The sequence below is a fragment of the Notothenia rossii genome (genome assembly GCF_949606895.1).
Source record: "Notothenia rossii genome assembly, chromosome: 11".
Lineage (NCBI taxonomy): Eukaryota > Metazoa > Chordata > Actinopteri > Perciformes > Nototheniidae > Notothenia > Notothenia rossii.
The window spans coordinates 45,923,555-45,948,329 of record NC_136910.1 but is presented as its reverse complement, the minus strand read 5'-3'; the positions used below and the strand labels follow the sequence as shown (position 1 = coordinate 45,948,329).

The window sequence follows — 24,775 nt, the reverse complement described above, 5'->3', positions numbered from 1 at the left end:
ACTCTGGAGCGGAACTGATTAAAATAAACTTTACCCGATTATTCTGTAAACCATTTAGGCTACCCTTTCTTTGTTAATTAATATAAAAGACCTAAAGTACATGTATCCCAGATGCTATTTGTATCACCCTTTGTATTAACTCGCAATTTGTTCACAAAATGTTGGTTTTGTAACCCATTTCTCATCTTTATAGCTATTAAAATGAGTCTAGTACCGCGGGGATGTGTGTTCTTCAGTATGTTGTCAGTAATGAAAAATCATCCTTCGCAACTATGTCACATTATTCTGCAATGAATTAGATATGTATAACCATAAATTACATTTTAAATCGACGTAACGACTCAAGTTCTAGCTGCATATGATAGGCTGCAATGCTGCCAGCTGAAGGGAAACCATTGCAAGCGTTTCAGTGCACGTCCTACTTGTAAAGCTCTACGGCAGGGCGATTTTGCGCGTTCCCGTGACTCCTCGCCATAGAAAACAAAGCTGAACGTCTTCCATAACAGCTAGGGGTGCAGACTTGAGGAATATCCGAAATTAACCTGGATACATCGTGCTGAATATGGATATAGTGGGTGTAGCATCGTTGGAAACCGAGCCTTCTCGGCTTGGGTGACGGCAGGACATTAAGCGAGACTGACGAAAATAACATCAGTGTTTTTTTTTCTCGGGGTGCTTTGTCTTGTCCACCTAACGATAGCAAACCATCATTCCCATTTCAATTGCAAGATATTCAGCTAGTGACTACTAGCTGTCGCCGGGATGTATCATTATGTTGTCACCTAAAAGGAACTGCTAGGACGTTGGATTGTGAAGGATAAGCAGAAAACCTCTCCGAGGTCCCATCGGGTTGTCACCGGGACCTGAATCTGTGTTAGCCACAGTCGCGGACCCCACTGTTTTCGGCGATATGGCGGAGCAGGGCTACACATCCTGGTGAGTGCGCACAGCATCGCGCTACCGATTAGCAGTGGCTACCTTACGTTAGCAGATGCTACAGCTAAGCCCGAATCATATAGGTCACTAAACCATTGCATTATATTTCTGACAATTCACGGAAATACGTGGCTCTTCACATAGATGCATTCAGGTGCATGTATCACCGTCTAGAGCGCAAATGTCGTATCTATTTTTTTCTCTTGCAGCTTATATATTGCTAACAGCTAACCTGAACAGGCTGGTTAGCTAGCAGCGGCTAATCAGCTCCACCAGCTGACGCTATGCTAACCCAGCATCGCTCTATTCCAATGGTGCTATTGTGAGCGAGCTAGCTGCCTGGCTAACGGCTTGATACGCTTATTGGTTAGCCAGTTGGTGAATGGCTCGTTCGCTCAATTATACAGCGCTAGCTTTCTGTAAATCGTAATGTTTCACAATAAGCAGAACGTTGCATGACAGTGTCAAGCTGATGATTAAACGTTAACTGTGTCACCAAATGACTGTTAGCTGATTAGATGGCTTGCTGGCCGTCGTCGACCCGCTGCACACAATAACAAAGGTTCTGCCGTAGAGCTAAGCTAGCTAACTGGCATCGCAGTCATGTCCAAACATGCCAGTTTGAGATTGACACTGCCGAGTACGATAGGTTGTAACAAAACATGTCTGCAAAATTGTGAGATATACACAATTGTAGCCAGGTCATCGTTACAGTTGAATTGTAGTGCTTGGTGGAGAATAGATTAAAGAGATGATCACCGAAATGCGTTGCCCCCCTGAATGAATATGACCTGACTTTTTATTGAGGCCTAGCTAATTAATGTAGGCCAAATTATGCTTGTTTGATCCCGACAACACGGGTTGAATGTGTCATGATTATTTTTAAATGCAGCATCTTCTTATGTATGAAGTCAAAACCAAAAACTCTCCAGCAGACCTACGTTCGCTTATGGGTAGAGCTCCACAGAAAAGCTGTGTGTGGATGTCTTGGCTTTGTACAACTCGCATTTATATCATTGTTTTGTGAATCATTTTTGGAATTTCAGTCCTGTTATTCTTTTCCCATCCATTGTTTGACTTGATTAGTATCGGTTTGAGACGGCTTAACCAAAGTTTTTTTCTACTATATTTGGACAAATGTGTAGGAGCTTTGTGTCATTGTAGTTTTGATAAACATCCTGTCATACATCCAAAGTGCTCAACCAATAAAACATTTCTCTTTTGATGTTATAATATGCCAACGTTTTGTCATTAACACAGATATTTGACATGTTTTAACTGTTAGTATTGACGGCCTTTTATATTTTATTTAACCTAGATTCTAAGATAAGATGGAACTTTAACAATACTCAAGACATTCACTGAGGTTTTGGGGAATTGTTATGACATCCATTGTAACTATCAGTATTTATCATTTAATAAAACAGCAGTAGTTTTATCAGTGAATGCAATGTGACATCCTTTGTAAATTGGAAACATTTTGCAGGCTTATATTGCAAGCAAGAAATACTACAAACAAGAATTCCTGACAATAAATTGTGAGCTTTCTCGACATACTTTACCTTCCCAAAATGCACTGCAACTTTCAAGACTGTCCAATGGTGGACTGCGAGGCTTATGATTTTAGATAATTAACCTTAGGTTAAAAAAAAAGTGATGGCAACTTCCATTAAGATAAAGTTGAGAGGAAATGCACAGGAAATCGCATGTATAATGTTTGCTCTTTTACTACACTATTAGTAGACAGTGACAATCTTTAGTGTGAGACTTGCCTAAATGTCAGTGAAGATTATTCAGAGATGAATAATGAGTAAAGGTGGCAACACAGCTGAAGCTTCAACTATACTAAAGCTGAACAAATGTGGCTTTAGAACCACAAGTCACATTTTACCACTGCATTGTGCTAAGACAGTCACTAATTTAAAATGAATCAGCAATTGTTTTGCACTGCACATAAACATACCATCATCTACAATATTACAACACTGACACAAGCTATTGCTTTTTTGTCCTTACATTTTAATTGGTTTCACAGACATTAGGTTGTAAACGAGTATGAACATCTAAGACTTTGGAGGCTGTCAATCGGAATGAAAAATGTACAAATTCCATCGCCATCATATCCATCTTTATACAGGAGTTAAAAACCCTTCATTTAATTTGACGTAATTGTGGTTGAGAAATGTTAATGCATTTTTAGTTAACTGTGTGACAACTACATCAAATCACTTATTTATTATATTTAAATGTGCATAGTGCTTTTAAAACCTCATCCAGTCTTTTGAAATTTTAATCTTACAGTTTTGTCTGCTTTTGTTACTCTGCCCTCACATCTTTAGCCATATGACGCTTGAAAGCACCAATGCAAGCGATCAGTCTTAGATATTGTTTATTGTTATAAATTGTGTTAGTGGTATTTGATCAAAGCAAATGTTAGACGACACAGTCCGCTAACTACTTTGTGTGCAGACATTTGGTTTGGATGCTGGGCTTGGCTGCATTTTATAGGTAAACCACGGCAAGCCCTGCTCAGTGTTGAGGTGATCAACTGGCTAATGTACAGTTTTGTTTGAAAGCTGCTAAGTAGTGTTATGTTGCCCCTTTTAACTGTCTGCTAGTTGCAGTTCAATGCTAACCAATAGATAGCTTTATGTTACATAACACTGGGTTATCCATTTGTAGTTAGGGTATTTTTCTCTTAGCTTCACTTCCTTTTTTTTATTAGGTTGTTCAGCTTGTCAATTGCATGCTGTGTAGGTTAGAACTTTAAAACCATCCCATTTTAGGTGAAATTGTGAAAGTAGTGCTTCCTGAAAGACACACATCATATACAATCACTCATTAGGTTAGAACAGACCAACCTGGTTGGCCTTATACCCATACGCTATTTAATTTTCTATATATACATTTCTCTTTGTATCTGAGAAACCTCAATGAGTCAATTAACCTGTTTGTGCCATATTGTGAAAGCTTTTACTCTGATAAAAAAAAAAATCTTTCGTAAGAAACCATCACATTTTACAATGATTTGCTATCGCTGGCCCCTTTTTAAATTGCATCCTTATATTTTGCAGTAGCTATTTTTGCCCAATTGTGTGCATTTGCTTGGTTTAGCGTCTCAGTTGAACGCATTGTTAAGCATATGGATAACAGGACTTAGTGAAGTTATCACATGAGTGAACAAAAACATTCTGTTATCATGACCGAGCTCTCGCTGTTAGTCAGAGTCAACCCACTCTGCCCGCACAGCCAGGTATAATATTCAGTATAAACAAGGCAGTCACCAACCACATCAATCAAACTGAAAGACACACATTATGCTGCGTGTAATCTAGTGTTTTCACACATACTATGGCTTGTTTTGGATGGCAATGGTTGCAGGTCTAAATTATGTATATTTGCAAAGTAGTCCTTATGTATATTTCCTTTTCCTTTTTTGTTAATTCATTTGATGGTTACTAAGATCTAATTCCTTAATCCCAATATCAAGACTATCCATCGTGCAATCTAATTTAAGCGTGGCCTTCCTATAAATGTACCGATCAAGTAGACGTTCAGAGTTAAAAAAGTAGGAGAAATTGACATCACATCTAAAGTAAGTCGGTTCACCTCATTAACAGTAATATCTAGTGATGTCCTTTCTAAGCATCTGTGTTACACTACAGAAGACAAATGACAACAAGAAACCTCACATATTCGCTTTTACATCCCTTTTTACATGTAAAGAATTAACTCTACTAATGCTTTAAAGGACATCTATCTATAAATCTGACAGAATACTGAAGCATCTTTGTCTTATGCCTTGAACCGAATCCTCACTCAAAATTTGCCTTCAGAATGTCAAAGTATTAATAGTTTACATTTCAAGATACAAAAGCTTGATTCATCTTGAACTTTGAGGCTGAACCTTTACTGCTTATGTTCATTCGCTTTGAGGAAAATTAACAAAATGATTAAATCTGGAATTCTGTCTTGATATCTGACCAGCAGCGAATATTGATGTGTCTTTTCCCTAGTTTCTTCTAAAGTCATAATTCTGCAAGGCATCGTTGTGCCTCTGGGCTGCTGATAGACCCAGAACCTCACATGCCCTTTATGTCAATCTTTTCAATCAACTTCTACGCTGACTCCTTATCAACTCTCTTTCAAACAGGGAAATAAAACCAGGGAAGTGCCTTAAACACACACAGAAGCTACGCAGGAGAGGTGTACTTATTTTCTTGGAGGCAAAGAGGTCACTGTTGATCAAAGATACAATTGTTGTTCCCACTACATCCATAATTGAATGAGAAAGTGGAGGCAGATAAATGTTAATTCCCAATTCAAGGTCCAGCGGCAAACCCAGCCAGTGGCTAATGCAAGCTGAAGTGAATGATATTGAGCGTAAAGTTAATGTACTGTTAATGTCAGGGGCTCCCAATCTTTTCAGTTTGTGTAATTTATCTCCATGTGTATAATCTGGTGAGACCTCACATGGCAGCATCTGTAAAAGTCTTCATTGTGGTCTGGTGACCTGGGCCTTAGTGGTCAAGTCATGCATGCAACTGGGCTTGATGGAGGACCGTATTGGAATTGTGTTATTGAAAACCTAGTCTGTCAGTGAACAAGGATGTCTTATGGCACTTTGGGCGGCCATCCAGCCCTCAACAGTCCGGGATTGTATTTTTTTTTTAAATGTTCCATTCATCTATCTCACCCATGTTCTACAGGCTTCTGTGCGCAGATTTCAGACGAACCAGTTCGGTACTAGAATATGAATTAGGGCCGTGGTTGATTAAACTAGCTTTCTATCTCCCCGCTGTGTTGACAGTGAGGCAGTGACATCATTTGTGTTTGCGTGTAGAAGAACACGGTCAGTTTCTTAATCACTTTCTTAATGCTTGAGCCCAAACTGTTGGCAAGACATTTAACCTGTTTGGTTTAAAAGCCAAAAATAGAAACTTTGTCATTTTGTGTCACATTTGTTGTGACCTACATTCGGGGCCAAGTATACTGGCCTATTTGTATTTGGACAAATCTGTAAAGATGCCCAAGTGTGTTTTTGAGTCATGAAGTAGAAGTCTGGACAAAGCTACATGATGCAGTATTGTCCCAGTGTTCTGTTTCCACAGTAAACTACAAGTCCCCTCCTCCCACTTTAGAAACCCTGTCGTTATTTCTGTTCTACTCAATGAATGAAAAAGACAGGAGATTGTGCCTTATTTCCTCCCGTCAGCATCACAAAGAAACATTGAATTCCTGCGTCACATGCCACCAGAATGAGAAATGATTTGCAGCACAGAATTTTTTTATGCAAGGGCTTTTGTCTCTTGGAAGAAAGCTAGTAATGCAGCCCGGCGATTCTCAAAAAACTGAAATGGTTTTCAATCCATGCCAGCATCAGGAAAGGACTCCGTTTAGTTGCAGGCCCTAGTATGTATACTTATTAGAATCACAATAGTGCCTTTTTTAGTACATTGCTAGCCAATATTATCAAAAATGGAATAACCTTTTCTGAGCAAACCGCTAACTCATGAGCTACATTTTAGAGTATTGAATTGTTTATCCTCTATGTTAAAGTTTCATAGCTAGGGTCTGCTATTTGAATCTTGCAGAGGTATACCGTTTATATTCACAGTTTGTTGTTTCACCAAGTAAGGATTAAGGTGCTTGCTATAATTTTAGACTGGGCGAAATATTTGCTTTAAAAAAAAAGAAGATGACCCAGAGGCTGAGCTCACTAAATCAAACTCTGATACAAAGGAAAGTGTAGTAGTTGGAAAAATAAAAGAAACCGTTACAGATGCTGGTTCAACTCTATGGTTATTTTAACAGTAACTTGTAGTGAAACAAAGGTCCTGTTATGTGTCGTTATGACAGTGTTGCCGGGGGTCAACTTATTTCTTCCTTTTTGCTAATGTGGTTTTCCTGTATGGAGCATCTGTCATCATGACTTGTAAGGCTTTCTGTCCACTTGTCACACTCTTGAGAGTTGTCTCATTTATTACTCTCAATCATTTGAGAATAATGAAAGTGGTTAATATAGCCAACACAATGCTGACCTTTTGAGGCCACTACGGTTAAAAGAGTTAAAAATATCTGCTAAGTATACCATACCCTTTAGTGTGACATATACACTTGAATAATAAACTTTGAAGGACAAACTATGTGATCGTGGGACTTTTGAATTAACTACCTCGAACATATCTTTGGCATTAATGTACTGCAGTAAAACGTCCTACATATATGCAAAACAAGTGCAGTTTTGTGTAACTAAAATGTGACAGATTGCATTATGGGATTGTAAGCAAACATATTGTACAGACCTTAGACCCTATGTCTGCATACCCAGTTGTATACTTTCTCTTTCCTTTAAGTATTGCAGCTGCACTTACAAAGAATATACTGTTGCACTTAGTATGCATACAATTGGGATATTTCTTCATAACATTGAGCCTCAAACTTTGACCCTCTCACTCGTATATCCGCCTTGCTATGGATTGTGGTTCAGAATAGCCAGAAAATGATGCTGGTGCTCATACTACAAATTGCACCTTAATGCAGTAGGACATCTTGGTATGTTTGGCATACTGCACGTGTAATTCTATGTATTTCAACAATATTTATCTTGCATAGTAAATACTTAGTATGGTAGCATGGGTATTGAAATGCAGAATAGGGTTTTTATTTTCCTTTAGGGACATTTCTTAGTGCATTATATTGAATTCAGAAACTCAAATAAAATGGCACAGTGTGAAATATGGTGCATGAAGTAGCTAGATTTGGAAAGTTTCCAACACATCCCATGATAGTGTTCATACCAATTTGAAACGATATCAGCCTCCTCACTGGGTTGAATAGAGCTGATAAGTCAGACAAATGGATCAGCTGATGGCTTATCGATTCCTTTGTATGATGCATTAGTGCAGACTGAGATGATGATGATCTTATTGGGGCTCACTAGTCTTATTGTGTTTTTTAACTCCAACATGCATACCTCACCCAGAGACAGAGACAGATAGGTCAGGGTCGGGGTCAAACCTGCACCTCCAAACTGCAGGCAGCCTTCACAATGGCAGCCTTGTCTTTGCCGCAGAAAAAGGCCTGCATTATAAGGTTGAATGTCTACGCTACGTCAAGCCCCCAGATCATTTATATGGGAACAATTTGCTGCGTTGACACAACACCAGTCTGCAAACTAGAAGCCTGATCATACATGTCTTGACAAACCCAAACTAAGATGCCTAATCTTCAATCTAAAGTGTATTAATACTCTTTTTAACATAAGCCTAGCTGAGCATATGCTTATGTCAGCTCCTCTTCAGTATTTCAAGTCAGTCTCACAAAACACAATAACATGTACAGATTGCAAGAGGATTCAAGATGTTTGCAGAATTTAATTTTGACTGTAACATGGAATGACTGTGTTACTTGAGTCAATTAATGAATGTCTGCAGATAAAATAAACCCAGACTAGGGCTGTTTGACTGTGGCAAAGATCTTTGATATCAAAATTAAGAGGCTAGATCTACAGAGAACTTTGTGTTCTTTATTTAATCCATAGAAATTAGAGAGGGGTGCAGCAACAACCAGGAAGTGATGATGTTTGGGTGTGGACCAGCCTCACCCAGGGCTTTACCAAGCTGTCCTAGATCCGATTGTAAAAGAAAGGGAACAAAAGACAAAAGTATAGTATAATTGTGAAGCAGAATGCATCTCAAGCCAAAGCCAGAGTTTTAACTAAAAATATTTTTTGATCAATTGCCCAGCCCTAGACTGGTATGCTGTATTTTGTTTTCTGTTCTATAGTTTAGATGATTACAAATCTTCTAGAAGGAATGTCTTGCATGAACAGTAGAGATGTCCCGATCCGATCATGTGATCGGGGATCGGAGCCGATCACGTGATTTTCAAAAGATCGGAATCCGCAGAAAAAAAATCGGGGATCGGGATTTAAAAAAAAAAAAAAAAAAAATGTAAATACTTTTTTTAAAATGTTGTATTCAATGTTACAAAACAAAAATGACCATGTTCAAGTCTTAAAGTCATCCTGAGGCCTTAGCTTTGGTTTCAAATTACACAACATCATGTATGTGTTGCTTCTTTGGGGCTTGTTTTCATAGACCTGGTTGCTTATTTCTCTCAAATCTGGCAACAGGGTGGGCAGGGTGCAGTGTCTAATTGTAGCAGTAAGCTAACGAGAGGCTACGTTCAGCTGGTGAGTCTGGACAGAGAAAATGTCAGGAGTTTGGAAGTATTATAAAACTGAAAGCGAAGGCAGTGCAATGTTTGCAAGGTGGAGGTTCCGCGTAGTGGAAAGAACAGAGTTACGTTCAACACGACCAATCTAATACGCCACCTGAGAAACAAACGCCAACAACAACACGACGAGTACACAGCGGCCACTCAGGTAACAGCACTGAAACAACAAACACTTTCAGGAAAGAGAAACTGGCCCAGAACAGTGAAAAGGCCAAAAAAATAACAGCAAAGATAGCTGAATTCATCGCGTTGGATGACCAGCCGTTATCTGTTACCTTTTTTTCCTCTTAATGCATTGCATAAAGATCGGATCGGGAAAACTGATCGGGATCGGGAGCAAAGAAAGGTGATGGGGACATCCCTATGTATGACTGTTGGTTTTTCAACAGTTTTTGTGCAGTTTTTATTATTGAATTGTTTTGGTGTAATTGTGGCACCCACCGTTCTCTGGGAAAACATTTATGTCCTAACAGCAGCATTTGTGTAGTGTGTTGTGCGGGCATTCAAAATGATTCACATTTTATTGGATATCAATTTTGGCATTCACTCAAAAGCATTGTAAATTCTTCTTGTCTTATTATTTGGCTACACTGATAACCGTTCGGCCCAGTTCCCTTTTTTATATATACACATTATATCCACACACATCAATTTTGGTTGTTGGAGTATATTTGGCTGGAGGGGGAAATGTTTCACCTGTGCCTGCAGAGATTCAAAGTGGTGGTGATAAAATGTCCCCGACCGATGTGGGATTGTCAAATTGCAGCATCTGAAATGATTGACTGAAATTACCGTTGGCATTGGCAAACTCCTTTTTTCTTATTTTCTACAGCATGTGGTATATCAAAATATAGAGGGAACTGTGACAAGGAGGTAGAAAAGAGAAAGGGATACCTGCACAGTTAAACCGAGGCTACAACTCATTACGCAGGTGTTCATGCTATTGTTTTCTCTCATAATATGAATTTAAGTTGTGGCAAAAACCAGCGAATCCATTCTCATGACTCACTGTCTCTATTGGGATATTAGCCTCAACAGCTAATAACCTGACATATTTGGTTTCTGTTTCAAAGTCTGCTTGGTGGTGTGTGATATAGAATACATTTAGTTGCATTATGTGTATTGTAGGGCCGCTCAATTAATCGTATTTTAATCGCTATTACGAATTTGGCTTGCAACGATTATGAAAAAACAACATAATCGAAATAAAACGATTATTTTTTTTAAATGTTGTATTGGTTTTTCAGTTGAATTATACTTACAGTTGAGGGTAATCAACTGTTAAAACATACTGTTCACATTTATTTTTTTCAATAAATGGATGTTTTCAAAGTAAATCGTTTTTAATAATCTTGATATCAATTATTGACCCAAATAATCGAGATTATGATTTTTGCCATAATCGAGCAGCCCTAGTGTGTTGTTTGAAATTAAAGATGTACAGTCAGATATTCATGAAACAGTCTTTTGTGATATTTAACAAAAAGTGTGTCCTTTAGCCAACTCTCTCTCTCTTGGAGAAGCTTCATGCAGGGTAAAATGGCAGAGGGACAGATTTTCCTCTTCAATAATAATAAATAATTAGAGTGACTTATTGAACATTAAAGCACAAAGTTGGGAAACATTGAATTGATCTGGAGGATGACAGGAAGTCTGAGTGCATCAGATGGGGATTGAAGACTCAGCTTGTCAGATCAGCAATATGCTCACAAACAAAACGGGGACAAGTTCCAATCGCAGTCTGCTAACTTTGAGAGATTCCTGGCAGCACCAACAAAAGGAGGAAGCACATTAACAAGGGCTTGTAATCTTGGAGCCTTTTCAAAATGTGTCATTTACTTTGTTCATGTGAAACTTAAGGAAGGGGCAATGTGTGTTTAGTAGAAAAGTAAACAATGCAAGTTGTTACTGTTAATCGATGTAATATCAGTTTGACGGCCGTTGTTATGGAAACTGACCATGTTTAGCAGCCGAAACACTGTGTACTTTTGTGTTTAGTATTACACTAAAGGTAATTTGCAGTATCTCCAAATATACGCGTGTACTCATGTTCCTGTTTGTATCTCTCTCCTCTTCAGGGCGTACTCCCTAGTTGACTCCAGCCAGGTGTCCACCTTCCTCATCTCCATCCTCCTCATCGTTTATGGCAGCTTCAGGTGAGTGTCTCTAAATACTGACTTACAGAAGACACCTTGTTTGAATTATTACACTTCTAACCGCCAGAAGTTCATGATACGATTTAAAAAATACGTTGTCAGATCAAGTCTGAATTTCTTCTCGTATCACTGCAGAATGGACACATATTTAACGCAAGGGAAAACACATTTAATATAACGTGACAATCACTGAAGACATCTTAGAATTGTTTATTGTGATTTCTAAAATAACAGTTGATGCTTTAAACTCAGTCACAGGCTTTTTGCTATGACTGCCACTCTCAACAAAAGGCCTTTTGTTTACAAAAGCTTTTGCTTCAAAGTGTCATGGTGTATTGTCTCATTTTGGAACATAAACCAGTTCCTGAGGGTTCAATCTAGTAAAAATGCACATTTTCTGGTTAATGTGAGTAAAAAACCAGTCGTTGCATCCATGTCTGACTCTTTCCCGGTCCGAGATACCCGGTGAACATTACACATAATGTGATTTTGGTGCATTTGCTGCATTGAAAGAACCAACACCTAATGGATTTTGGATTGCTTTAGTTGCATTTGGACAAAACACATTTTTTTAGATAAGTCTTATGATCAAGTAAATGGCTTGGCAGGCTTAAATCCTCAGGCTGAACCGATCAGATCAAGCTGAGCTCATTACAGTCTGCAGCTGCTGCTGTCAGGAGATGAAATCATATACAGTCATTTAGTTTCCATCCATTTAAAAGCTAGATATTGAAAAAAGTTTGTATCCACTTAGCTCGGGTTCCCTTGTAGATTTTCTGAAAATTCTGTGGTTTGCTACATAACGCAACAGGTTAAAGATTTATCGTGCAATGAGAGAGGTTTCTTTCATTTTCCGAACGTGACAAAGCAACTATGTTTGTCGAACTGTCTTGTGATGAAGGCCTTCATCTGTAGGGAGGAAAAACATGTCGCAATAAAGAGGAAATACTCTTTTTCTAATACTATTTCACTTTTGTCTGAGATGAACAGGAAAGAACCACAGCAAGGAAATGAAAATATTTTGTTGGTTGATGTGAGGAATTCTTTTCAGGTTGAAGTGTCTGCAGTTCTGCCAAATGTAGTCATCATTTCAACACTTTAACCACACGTCATTCTTTTGTAACTGATTGAAGTCAATTACAATGAGAAAGAATGTTATCGACTACCTCTACTGTTATTCCCAACATAAAGGAAAGGCTGTTTTCCCCCAAACTTATGAAAAGACCAACTGAGTCATCTTCCATTGACAGAGCTATTATCTGTCTATAAATAACAGCTAGCGCTTTGTTGGAGTGAACAGAAGTCTCCTACACAGCCTCATATCCACCGTTTGCTTCTGAGATTGTGATTCTGAGTCTAACACGTTCTCCTGCTCTTCCTCCCCTTCCCCTGCAGGTCATTAAACATGGATTGTGAAAACCAGGAGAAGGATAAAGATGGGAACCCCTTGCCAGGGTCTTTTAATAACAGCAACTCAAACAGTGAGTGTTACATACAAGGCAAGGACAAAAAAAAAAAACCGACGCAAGATTTATTTGGAAATAAAAGTATACTCATTTGTTGCATCTTTAAGTTCTCCTCACTTCTTCGTGTGTATTGTTTTGCAGGTATTCAGACTATAGACTCCACACAGGCGCTGTTCCTGCCCATAGGAGCCTCAGTGTCTCTGCTAGTCATGTTCTTCTTCTTTGACTCAGTACAGGTGGTCTTTACCATCTGCACTGCAGGTGAGCGCTCCTCAACGTAACACAAAAACTCCACAGCGGTAGGATTACACGTTTCGGCTCAGTAATTACACACCGAGACAGGCCTCTTATCTGCGTTTATTGTTAAAACTGTAAACAACATTAACTGCCGCATTAAACTGACATAAAACGAGCAGTGTGGTTTTTTGTTGTTGTTCACCGCTGTGCTTTGTTCTCTTCCTCAGTTCTTGCAACAATTGCATTTGCATTCCTCTTGTTGCCAATGTGCCAGTATGTGACCAAACCATGCGCCCCAGTGAACAAGTAAGGAAATCACATGTGTATAGGTGCCTTTGGATCATGTATGTTGTCGCTTAGACTGCTCCATTCGGTTTTGTATGTCTTAAAACTATTTAAAAAGCTCATGTACTATATTCGCTTAGTACATAGTGTTATATGCCCTTTAACATGTATGTTATCTCCCTATGAACAAACTATTCAAAAGCTTTTAGGTTCAGGTGTCTGGACATCTTAAGCACAAGGAACCACCAACAATAAACACACCTATAGATAACCAATATAAACGCCTCCTCTAGTTACAGATTCACAGTCTCCTACCTCTATAGCAGGGGTGGGGAACCTCCGGCCCCCGGGCCGTATACGGCCCGCGAGACCATTTGGTACGGCCCTCGAGGTAATTTATAAACACACGCAAAAAATAAAAAAATTAAAGAAATCTAGACCGCAACAAAATTAAACAAGCAAGTGCCTGTTTTTCCTGGCCAAGGTCAGGGTCCTTGAACACAACACGAGCCTAACGTGTCATCACGTGGTATATGGGGTATATGTCTCGTCTGACAGGGGTGCAGTTCTGACGGAGAGCACCAGAACGCTGCTACGGCAATTCAGAAATTGCAGTACCCATAAGGAGCTGTACACCTGCCGCAGTTTCAGCGTGGCTGTGTCTTTAGTTGAAAGCCCAGTGGTGATCTGTTTATCTGTCATACTGATCCTACAGTCAATAACTTTGTTGTTATTAGCATCTGGTTAGCTAGCTATGCTAACGAATATAATAAGCTTTTTCTCGAACCAGTGAGGTAGAGGCGCATCTTTATATGATCATTATAGTTATAAAAAAATAAGAGAATAAAGTAAACAGGTATAAAATACTATATGACAGTAAAAAAAAGTTGTTATTAATAAACAAGAATACAGTTTGAAAGGGGAGTGATTTGTAAAATATCCATAAAGAAAAATAAATCTGCTTATAGTTCTGCTTCATATGGATGTGTTGAGAGATGTATCCATAGATCTCCTAATGTTGCTCTCAAAGTGCACCAGATTGATGCTTTTAAATTTAACATTTAAAAAAAAAATCTTCCCTGGGGAGCACGCCCCCGGACCCCACTGGAGGAGGTGAGGACCCCCCTAGAGGAGGTCAGGTTCCGTCCATGCATATGCGCGAGTCATGGTAAAATATCTGGATTAAGAGGTTGCTTCAATGCACAGCATGAAAGAAAGGCCGAATTAATGGGCTGTGATTTTAGTATTTTTAAGCAGAGGTCAATCATTTGTACGGCCCTCAGAGGATGTTGAAAAAATTGAAATGGCCCTTGAGAGGAAAAAGGTTCCCCACCCCTGGTTTATAGGCTATATATTGCACATGTATTCATCTCAGGCTTTTGAGATGAAATCCAGTTGAGGTGTAAGACGGATTAATTTAGACTTTTTCTCTAGCTACATGCAAATTTAAGGTCAGCAGCCCTCCAGTCCAGAAGGAGGTGGCAATGCACTTGAAGCTGTTGGGTAGACAATAAAAAACACTTTAGATGTTTCAACAATAACAGTGTAAGCAGTTTTAGCTAGCCAAAACTATCTATAAACTACTGGATGACTCGTTGTACCCTCTGCACTTGCTTTTAATCGCTCCACTGTCTCGTAGCAGTCAATGCTCTCTCGTCCTACTTGTTCTTTGTCAAGTATTGAAATACCACTCAAATGTATTAGCCTGTTTAGCCAGCATGTTTTACATTTTCTGATGCTGAGAAATCCCACGGATGTTCTGTCTCTCCCTGGATCTCTTATGTTTACTAAGCTTAGTTCTGTGCGATCTAGATAAGAGTGTCAATTATTTTTCTTATTGCAGGATTTCCTTTGGCTGCTGTGGGCGTTTCACCCTGGCTGAGCTCCTGTCCTTCTCCCTCTCCGTTCTCCTGGTGCTCATCTGGGTACTGACTGGACACTGGCTCCTCATGGACGGTGCGTCTCTCACTCTCAGGACTGTCGTCTCAGTGTTTCCATTCACAATAATTCAGTTTCTTTTCCATATTTCCAGAGAATAGCTCTGCAGCAGGTTGTATTCTGTGAAACATTGCCCATTAGAAGATGTATTTAACTGTGTGGGGAGTTTTTTTAGCATAGCTGCTAACTGTGATTCTGGGAATAAAAAAGATGTACTCAGCCTTTTTAATCTTCTAGACAAAAGAGCAATTTCCATCATCTCTTTAGGTAGAAGGAGCTTGATATTGTGACTCATGCGATATGCAGATCTTAGCAACACTATTTTCAGGCTCTTCAGGGTGATGCATGCCAATACAGCAAGAACACACTAAAGTTAGTCAGCTGCTATATAACAGGCATTTAACTGGTCTTGATCAAAGTTGTAATCTTAGTGCTGTGCAGAGGAAAGCACGTGGGTGTGTGCACTTGTATTATTTGACCGTGTTGACGTCATTTTAGAAATGTGAACAATGCGGCCCTCATAAAAAGCTGCATAATCAAAAGAAAAGTACACAATATGAAACATTTGAATTGGAAATGACTCGTAAAATACGCATAATCTCAAGAGGACCTCGACACAAGCTGGACATACTGTGTGTCTCCCTTTCATGAGAACAAGTTAAATAATGTTGTCCCCCTCTGGCATTTATTCTGAGCCGGTCTAATGAAGTCTAATTTCCTTTTTGTTTTTCACATTCCACTTAACGGCATACTTAATGATATTTTAAAAGGAAATCTATAAAAAATGAAATACCATACATGAGTTTAACATTGACAAGTATTGCATTAGCAGCAGTTAGGTATTGTTCTTAGCGCCTAAGTGCTGGTTGTTTTAGAGATAATGGCGAGTATACACACAAGCACTTATTATGTAAAATGCAGTCATTATATTAAATCTGTGCTTTTATTGACTCAAACCATCTGTGCATTAAAAGCCTATCATGCTCATGTTCAGTCCCAACACTCTTGTTTCTTATCAGGTCTTGCCTCGTGCACCCAAAAGTGAATTAGCACAACATTTCATCAGAATAGTCTGACTAATTAATTAGGCTGTGTGCTCAGTGATTAATGTTTCTTAAATAAATGTGCTTGAATTAGTTCTCATGTTTAATTTCAGCGTATTTCTGCTGAAACGCAGAACTGTGTTTTTAATATCTTGTGTTTTCCCTCCCCTCAGCTCTAGCGATGGGCTTGTGTGTCGCCATGATAGCCTTCGTGCGGCTCCCCAGTCTGAAGGTTTCCTGCCTGCTGCTGTCAGGACTGCTCATTTATGATGTGTTCTGGGTAAGACATGCTCCCATCCATAACTGCCCCCCGTCACAGCTGACGTACGAGACCCTGCTGCGAGATACAGCAGCTAGACCGTGTTTACAAGGACAAACTCATTAAACAAAACGTCCACATAGATTATCCCTTTATCCCACATCTAACAACAAAGTAATGATACAGCTTAAGGACGCCCTTACATTCGAAACATACACAAGCAAATACCACCTTGCCAGCCAGATGATGTGTTGCTTAGGAAGTGATGCATTTTCTATTTTCCAGTAGCAGTGTGTTCTGGAGGAACTGGGTACAGGGTTCGTACGGGTGCTTGAAATCCTTGAAAATGCTTGAAATTTGACGTGGTGTTTTCAAGGTTGGGAAAGTGCTTGAATTTTGGGAATGGTGCTTGAAATTGAGATAAAGTGCTTGAAAATGTAAATGCTTTACTTTTACAATACATTTCTGTCTGACTGAATAGTTCGCTTTTTAGATTAAAAGAAAATAATTGCTTCGCTTTTACATAAAACAGCTCCGCTCAGGCCTTCTATGCGCGGGACCTACAAGTGTTTGTGTTACGTGTGACCTGGGCATTCTGATGAGAGTGATAGATGCCAGGAGGTTGCAGTTTCAACGAGTGGAAGACAAATACAAGCCATGGCTAAGACGAGGGTCAAGCCCATGAGTAGCCTCCTGCATAGTTTGCAACAAATAACGATGCGAGAGTCTGCGCTGACGAGCCACATGAAAGGTACGCCGTAGTAGAGCATTTTAGATTAGGCTAACGTTGCAATTTACGTTTATTTAAGCTAACGTTAGCGAGCTGAATAGCGAAGTCGATTGAGGGATAATAATAATTGCAGGGGACAATCATTTCAGCGCACCTATGTTAATATGTGCCTTACAGTCGCCATCGTGTGGCGTCACGAAATATAATCTATTGATTCGACATGGAGCGATTTTGAAAGCAATGTATTTCTACTGGTAGTATGTTTCGTGCCTAAACCAAATGTGACTTGCTCTATCGAAATCAGTCACATTGATCCGAAGACACATTTTCGTTTGTATTACTGGTCTGGGGGAAGTTCGCGAGTGTTTGTGTATTTTTGCGTTTGTGTACCGGGGAAACACTCACAAGAAACACCGGCTGTTGTTATGCTTGCTGTGATGTTACATTAGTCCGTTCTCTGCTTGTAATTATGCCGTCACAAGCTTCAAAGTTGTATTTATCATCTGAATTTGCCGAAACAAGTTTAATATTCTAAAAGCCAATACTTTGTTTATTTGAAAACAGATGAAAACAAACTGTCTTTTCTATCAAATCTAAGTATTATACAAGTAAAACTACATTTTGCTTTAATCCCATGTAATTGTAGAATGAACACAGTCTTCCTTTGAAGATGTATAAGTCAGGTGTCTTGAGTAGTCAAAATTACATACAAATCATTGTACACATTTGTAAATATTATTTTTCACTTGTTACCATTGTGAGTCTATTTTTTATGCAGCTCTGCGTGATTTTGTGGCTACAATTCAGGCAAATACAATACCAGAGGTGGAATAAGTACTCAGATCTTGTACTTGAGTAAAAGTATAAGTACTCAGATCTTGTTCTTGAGTGAAAGTATAAGTACTCAGATCTTGTTCTTGAGTAAAAGTAGAAGTACCAGAGTGTAGGAATACTCTGTTACAGTAAAAGTCCTGCATTCAAAATGTTCCTCAAGTAAAAGTAGAAAAGTATTCTCATCAAAATATAGTGAAAGTAACGACAGTAAAAGTAGTCATTGTGCAGATTGGTCCATTTCAGAATAATATATATGATATGTTTTATAATGATTGATCATGAAAGTGTTCTCAAAGCTGGTAAAGGTGCAGCTAATTTGAATGACTTTGTATACTGCAGGGTAGCTTGTGAATTTACTCAAGGTGGAACTAAAGTCTGATTTAACACTTGATTATAATTCACATCATTCATCCACATATGGGAAGTAACTAAAGGTATTAAATATATGTAGGGGAGTAGAAGTACACCATTTACCTCTGACTTATGTTTTACTGCCAACCTAAAAGTACCTCAAATAGTAATCAATAATGTATTGAAAAGTTATTTGGCTGATTGTTTTATATTGGCTCAGCCAGGTTATATGGGAGGCCCAGTCTACGTACAGATCACTAATTTTGAAATATTAAACTTAGTTTTCTTTTCTTTAATTTTTCATCCTCGTGTAGAAGGCTATCACGAAACACACATTTGGTTGTTTATAGCATAAAGAACATCTGATTTAATGTGAGTTAGGGAAATAATGATTTGAGTATGTGTATATAAATATGTAATTTACAACAGCTGTAAGATGCTTGAAAATCTGGAAAATGCACCTTGAAAAGTGCTTAAACGTGCTTGAATTTGACTTTGGAAAAGGTGAAAGAACCCTGTGGGTAGCAAGCATTGCTGCATTAATCACCATCATAGCTCAACACAAAATTCAACACTAATGAACAGAAATGAACAAGAGGAATGATTTTAAAAGGATCCGTCTCACCGAGCCAACATTGATATGAACATCCCAATTTCCTCTGAGATATCAAAATCCATCTATTGTCCAGGGTTGCGTTCCAATAGTCCATTTAGCTTAGGAACCTTCCTAACCAAGTGAAATGACCCGGAAGTACGTCAGTGGCAGCCATGATAAGTGCCGTTCCAATTATCCAAATGAAAGTAAAGGAGGTTTCAAACTTCCTTTATAAACTCCTTTAGCTTAGGAACCACTGGACCTCCCTGACCGAAAGGAGAGGAGAAAAGGCTGCCCCACAATGCCTTGCAGCCGCAGCATTTGCCGTCACACAACAGTCGGCCGTTCACGGAAACAAACGATTATGACGGAGAAATTATATCATGAAAGTTACGGTGCTTATTAAGCATTTTAAAACGTATGTGGTAAGTTGCCAAAGTGCTTTGTTTTGAACGTTCATCAGTATTATAATCAAAAAGAGAAATATGAACGTTAGTTTTTACTGAAATGATCAAATAAAGTCAACATTTCACTGAGCTGTGTGGGGTTTGCTCAACTGTTAAAAGATGTTTGAATGGTGATATACACAGTGATAGGTGTTAAGGACTAACGTTTATAATAAATACATTTGTATTGATTTTAAGATATTTTTATACAATCATACATATGGGATCATTTGTATTAATGTGGACCGGAGGGAGAGGGTGACGAGCATAAGTTTCACTTTCCTTTTTTATTTCAATTACAACTTTGGTCATGAAGAATATGTTTCTCTGTTGTCCACGTTCATAAAGCATAACACAACAGCATCAGAGCACGGTGCAGAGTCTCTAGATGAGTCCCTCGTTCTTATTAAACATCCATGTAGTCCGTTGTATAGAACACTGTAGTTTCCATAGTTTCCCCACAGCAGCAGCAGACGCACACAATGACGTCCGCTGGCGCATCATAAACACGTCAGATAGTGAAAGTACATTCGGATTCTCTAAAGTACCGCAGTCTCTTCTCCTAAGTCCTTTTGAATTCTCCTATCCACTATCCCTTGACCCCGTGAGGTTTCACTCAGAGGTCAAGGGATAGGAGATAGGGTTAGAATTTAGGAGCTGATTTTTGGATTATCGGAACCCTGGTACCTATAGATTAAGATTTGATTTATTGGCTACATCTGGCCTTGTCTTTACTTTGAATCAGCTCCTTCATTGAGCACAAATTGCAAAAGCAATGACCACCTTCAGCTAACTATGCTAACACAAGTGTCACCAAATTATTGTTAAAATTGAGATGAGAACATGTCAATATCCCCAGCCTAACTCTGCTTCTTCCCTCCAGGTGTTCTTCTCAGCCTACATCTTCAATAGTAATGTGATGGTGAAAGTTGCCACCCAGCCGGCTGAAAATCCCATAGATGTTCTCTCCAGGAAGCTCCACTTGGGACCTGGGATGGGCCGCGACGTCCCCCGCCTCTCCTTACCTGGAAAACTGGTCTTTCCCAGGTAAGAGTGATGGAAATATTATTTACTGCTGCACTTTCAGCATTACAGCTCCACAAGGCGGCTAACATATCAATAGTCAGATTTGACATCTGGTTTGGACCAATATGTACTTGGTATTTATTTTCCTTGAATCGTTGGGGCTCTTATTCTTGACCATGTTTTTAGATCTTCCCAACTTATTTCTATGTTTGTTCCAATCCATGCAGCTCCACAGGAAGTCACTTCTCAATGCTGGGAATCGGAGACATCGTGATGCCGGGGCTGCTGTTATGCTTCGTCCTGCGCTATGACAACTACAAGAAGCAGGCCAATGGGGAAGTCCCAATCTCCGGACGCATGCAGCGCGTCTCCTATTTCCACTGCACTCTCGTCGGATACTTTGTGGGTAAGCAAGCAATCAATGGAAGGATGGATGTGAAAGGTCAAGGGTCTCATTGTTTCTGTGTGAAGCTGGTCTGTAAGCGGGTCCCATTAGTTATGTGTCTCCCAAAAAGTGGTTTTTTTTCGAATCTCAATTTTTCCCTTCAGGTTTTTAGAGTATACTTTAAAATAAAGAACACGTACAGTTCTCATGTGATTAACAATGATCTGTCTCCAGGTCTGCTGACGGCCACTGTGGCCTCCAGGATCCACCGTGCTGCTCAGCCCGCTCTGCTCTACCTGGTGCCCTTCACCCTGCTGCCTCTGCTCACTATGGCCTACCTGAAGGTACAGGACAGCAACACACACCACGTTTTTTGTCCCCCAGTAAAGGGGATTGTTTTGGGAGTTTTGTGTTATCTAGAGCAAGGGTTGAAAAGGACAGTGTGCCGTATTGTGTACAGATTGTAAAGCCCCCCAAGGCAAATGTGTGATTTGGGCTATATAAATCAAATTGATTTAGTTCAGCTATAGCAGTTTCACAGAATTCAGCAGTGTTCTTCTTTCTTTATTCTTCTCTGTGGGAAAAAAAATTATAATTTTAATTATAACTGAAATTATGTAATTTGCACATATAATATACAAATACCCCAGAAATGTGGCTGTAGCCTCCACAAAAAAGCGTTTCATAATTTCCTCACAACCTTTTTCCTTTTTGTTGGATTAGGCAGTCACAAGACATCAAGGATTTACCTCTTAAAACTTAAGTCGTAGAATAAAAGAATACAACACTTTTTTTTTTCTTTATCTCAATAAAGAGTCAAAAGCAGTTGTCTTGGCTGACCCTGTGGATAAGAATCGGCGAACATTTCATTAATTTTGTGTCTCCTGTCTGCTCCTCAGGGGGATCTGCGGCGCATGTGGTCCGAGCCCTTCCACACCAAGACCAGCAGCTCCCGCTTCCTGGAGGTATGATGCACCCTGGGAAATACCGACCAGTGCGGGGAGGACTGCGGATCCTTTACCTTTTTATTAGAGGGAAGGAGAGAGGGCACACTCACAGTGAGGCCATGTTGTCATCACTTGTTCATGCTTTCCGCCAATCTTCTGTGACAACCCTCAGAAGGACACCAGTGTGTGGATCACAACGCCCCGACACGACTCATCTTTGGTTCCTACATCCTCCCCTGTTTCATCTCCGCTTCCTCTTTTCTGTTTATTTCCTCTTCATTATAGCACATCCTGCCTACGTTGTATTTGTTCTGCCCCCCTTCCTCTCTTTTTTCCTTTTTCTCTTCTCTATAGTTATTCCCATTTTGCCACTTCCCTCCAAAGGCCTCGTTACATTCGTCTGGCCTCTTGTCTCTCTCTGCGTTTCCTCCTTTTCGCTGCATCTCTGTTTTACACCGACTCAGATGAACTCGAGGGCCTGGCCTCCCCCTTTTTGTGGACTTAGGGTTGTGAGACATGGCTGGGGTTTATATATTTTTTTTTAGCATTGTCGTGGTCATTCTTATTATTAATATTCGTACTATTATGGAACGATTTAAACAAACTGAGAAGAGGCGTAGTGTTGCAGTGGCACAGGACGTTGCTCGGGAGCAGTGACACAGTGAAGGAGAAGAGTCTTCCCCCTCCATCCGTCTCCCCCCCATACGTCTTCCCTCCCCCTGCTTTTCTCATCTGTCCCATCATCCCACCACAATGGCTTCTCCCCTCTGACACTCCTGCGAGCCCCGCCCTCCTCCTCTCTGTCCATCTGCTGTCCCCATTCCCCCCCCCACACAGATAACTATGTATTTTATTTAGAAAAGTTTTATTCTTGGCATATAAAGAAATGATGCATTATAAATTGTTAAGCTGCCCCCAGCGTTTGAGGGGCTGCTTCTATTTGTATATATGTGTATTTGCGGTATCTTGAGTTTGTATTTGTGTTCGGGAGCATGTTGAACAGGGCGGGAAACTGACGTCAGCCAACAGCCGAATTTTTGGTGAATTTTGTCTGCCAGTTGTTTCGAGTCGACTGGTGAGCATCCATCATTTAGAGGTTGTTTTCTAAAGTTTGTTGGCTTGTGTGATAGAAACGTAGCTGATGGGTCTTTGGTATGAAAAAAAACACCTGCCTCGGTGGCTGGTTGATGAAAAAGTTAGTTTCCTGCTCTCATGTTAGAGTGTGTTTGCATTTGTGTGTGTGTGTGTGGGAGAACGAAACTGATGAGTGAATGATTGTTTTACTCGCTTTTAATTTGAATCATGATAATGTTAAAAAAAACAATGACAATAGTCAGGTTTCCATTGAGCTGGGCGTGTTGGATCAAACGTTGTCATGAACACATGACAAATGGTTTGTGTCTAATGTACAAATTGACATAAAATCTCCACAGGGGTCACTTTCTTTTTAACGGTCCTTCTGCGGACAGATGGAAATGTATACAGTGTTTTTTTTTTTCAAATAAATGAATGTTGAATTAATTTTAAGGTATTTTATGTTACTTTTTATCTTGGAACCACACCATACATCATGCTGGGTTTTCTACTGATTTCTTTTGTGCACAACCTCAATCTACATGTATTTAAGGCCATGTTAACACTGAAAGCATCTTATTTTAGACATGTATAATGTCCGAGCATGATTATATAAGATCACTTTTTATACGTTTTAACAAGTGGAACAGCACAACAGCACATCTTACCTGAACTTCACCTCAGTCGATGAAGACCTGACTATTGTGAACGTTTGGACTCAAAGCCTGGAGATGAGGGTTAAGTGTGTTTGAGTGTGTCATCATCACATCATAACGTCCGTTTGGATTTAGGGAGGGGAGAAAATCAGTCATGCCCCTCATATCCAAAATGGAAATAAGAAAATAACTCATAGGATGTTTTTCTGTCACTCTTTGGTCCCTGACAGTCTTACAATCTTTTGTATTGTCCTTCCACTTTTTTGTGGTGCTTGTCAGTTAATATCTATTGTATACTGGAAAAAGTGTGAGCGATCACACGGCAGGAAGTCGAAGAAACCTATGGACGACGCAGTTTGCTGGCTTTTTCTTTTCTTTTTTTACTTTTTTATGCTATCTGGCCGTGCATGTTATGTGTACAGTGTATCCTTTCTCAGACTGCATCGACTGGTCTACTGCAGTTTTGAGTCTCTGCTGGCCCACACCAAGGCACTGGACCTATGAGCTCGCCTACAGGGCAGCGTCAGTGGGCGGGACTAAAGCTGCAGGTCAGAAAGACTGCCAGGGTCAGCTCTGACTGGTTCAATAAGCTGAATATTATGACCTGAACGCTGTCAGGTTGGGACGTCTAAACTCGGACATCTTGGAACCACAAGCCCCCTTCATGGACATGGCAAGGAAATATATAGATTTATATACATATATATACATATATATGTGTGTATATGTACATACATAAATAACTGATGACGATCATGGTGATAACAACAAAAATGTTTTTTTTTATAGAAATTGAATTTATTTTTACCCACCTTGTTTGTATTTTTTTTTCTTTAGTGCTTTATTTTTATTTCCACCTCTCCTCCCCCCAGCAGAGTACTCCAGCTCTGTTGGTGCATTGATATTACAGCTGAATGGATTCTGTATAGAAAAATGGTGAATAAATAAATTAAGAACTGTGTAGTGAAACATGAATCCTGAAGCGCTTCATCTAAAACACTTTGTCTCCTTTTAACCCGCTCCCTCTGACCCTTTTTTCCCCTTGTTCAGGATTCTGCTGTAAATAAACATGACTCTAACTGTAACACCGTGTCCTTTTCTTCGGGTCACCTTGCTTGTATTTTCCCCACTACATTAACTTTAAAGCTTTAGTTTCTTTTCAAATCAAAC

At 39.6% G+C, this 24,775-nt stretch overlaps 1 protein-coding gene across 2 annotated transcripts; it reads left to right on the top strand.

Moving 5' to 3' along the window:
* The first annotated feature begins 375 nt into the window (after positions 1 to 375).
* Positions 376 to 24,690, top strand: sppl3 (signal peptide peptidase 3). Of its 2 annotated transcripts, none has more exons than XM_079658939.1 (11): positions 376 to 936; positions 11,256 to 11,333; positions 12,729 to 12,814; positions 12,941 to 13,060; positions 13,264 to 13,342; positions 15,165 to 15,277; positions 16,476 to 16,582; positions 20,401 to 20,564; positions 20,771 to 20,949; positions 21,163 to 21,272; positions 21,828 to 24,690. In XM_079658939.1, exons 1-11 carry the CDS (start codon positions 911 to 913, stop codon positions 21,897 to 21,899), a joined length of 1,134 nt encoding a protein of 377 aa, XP_079515065.1. In that variant the 5' UTR covers positions 376 to 910; the 3' UTR covers positions 21,900 to 24,690. The 2 variants fall into 2 exon arrangements, with proteins under 2 accessions (XP_079515065.1, XP_079515064.1); XM_079658938.1 differs by having other exon boundaries at positions 377 to 936; positions 12,729 to 12,832.
* Positions 24,691 to 24,775: the final 85 nt, after the last annotated feature.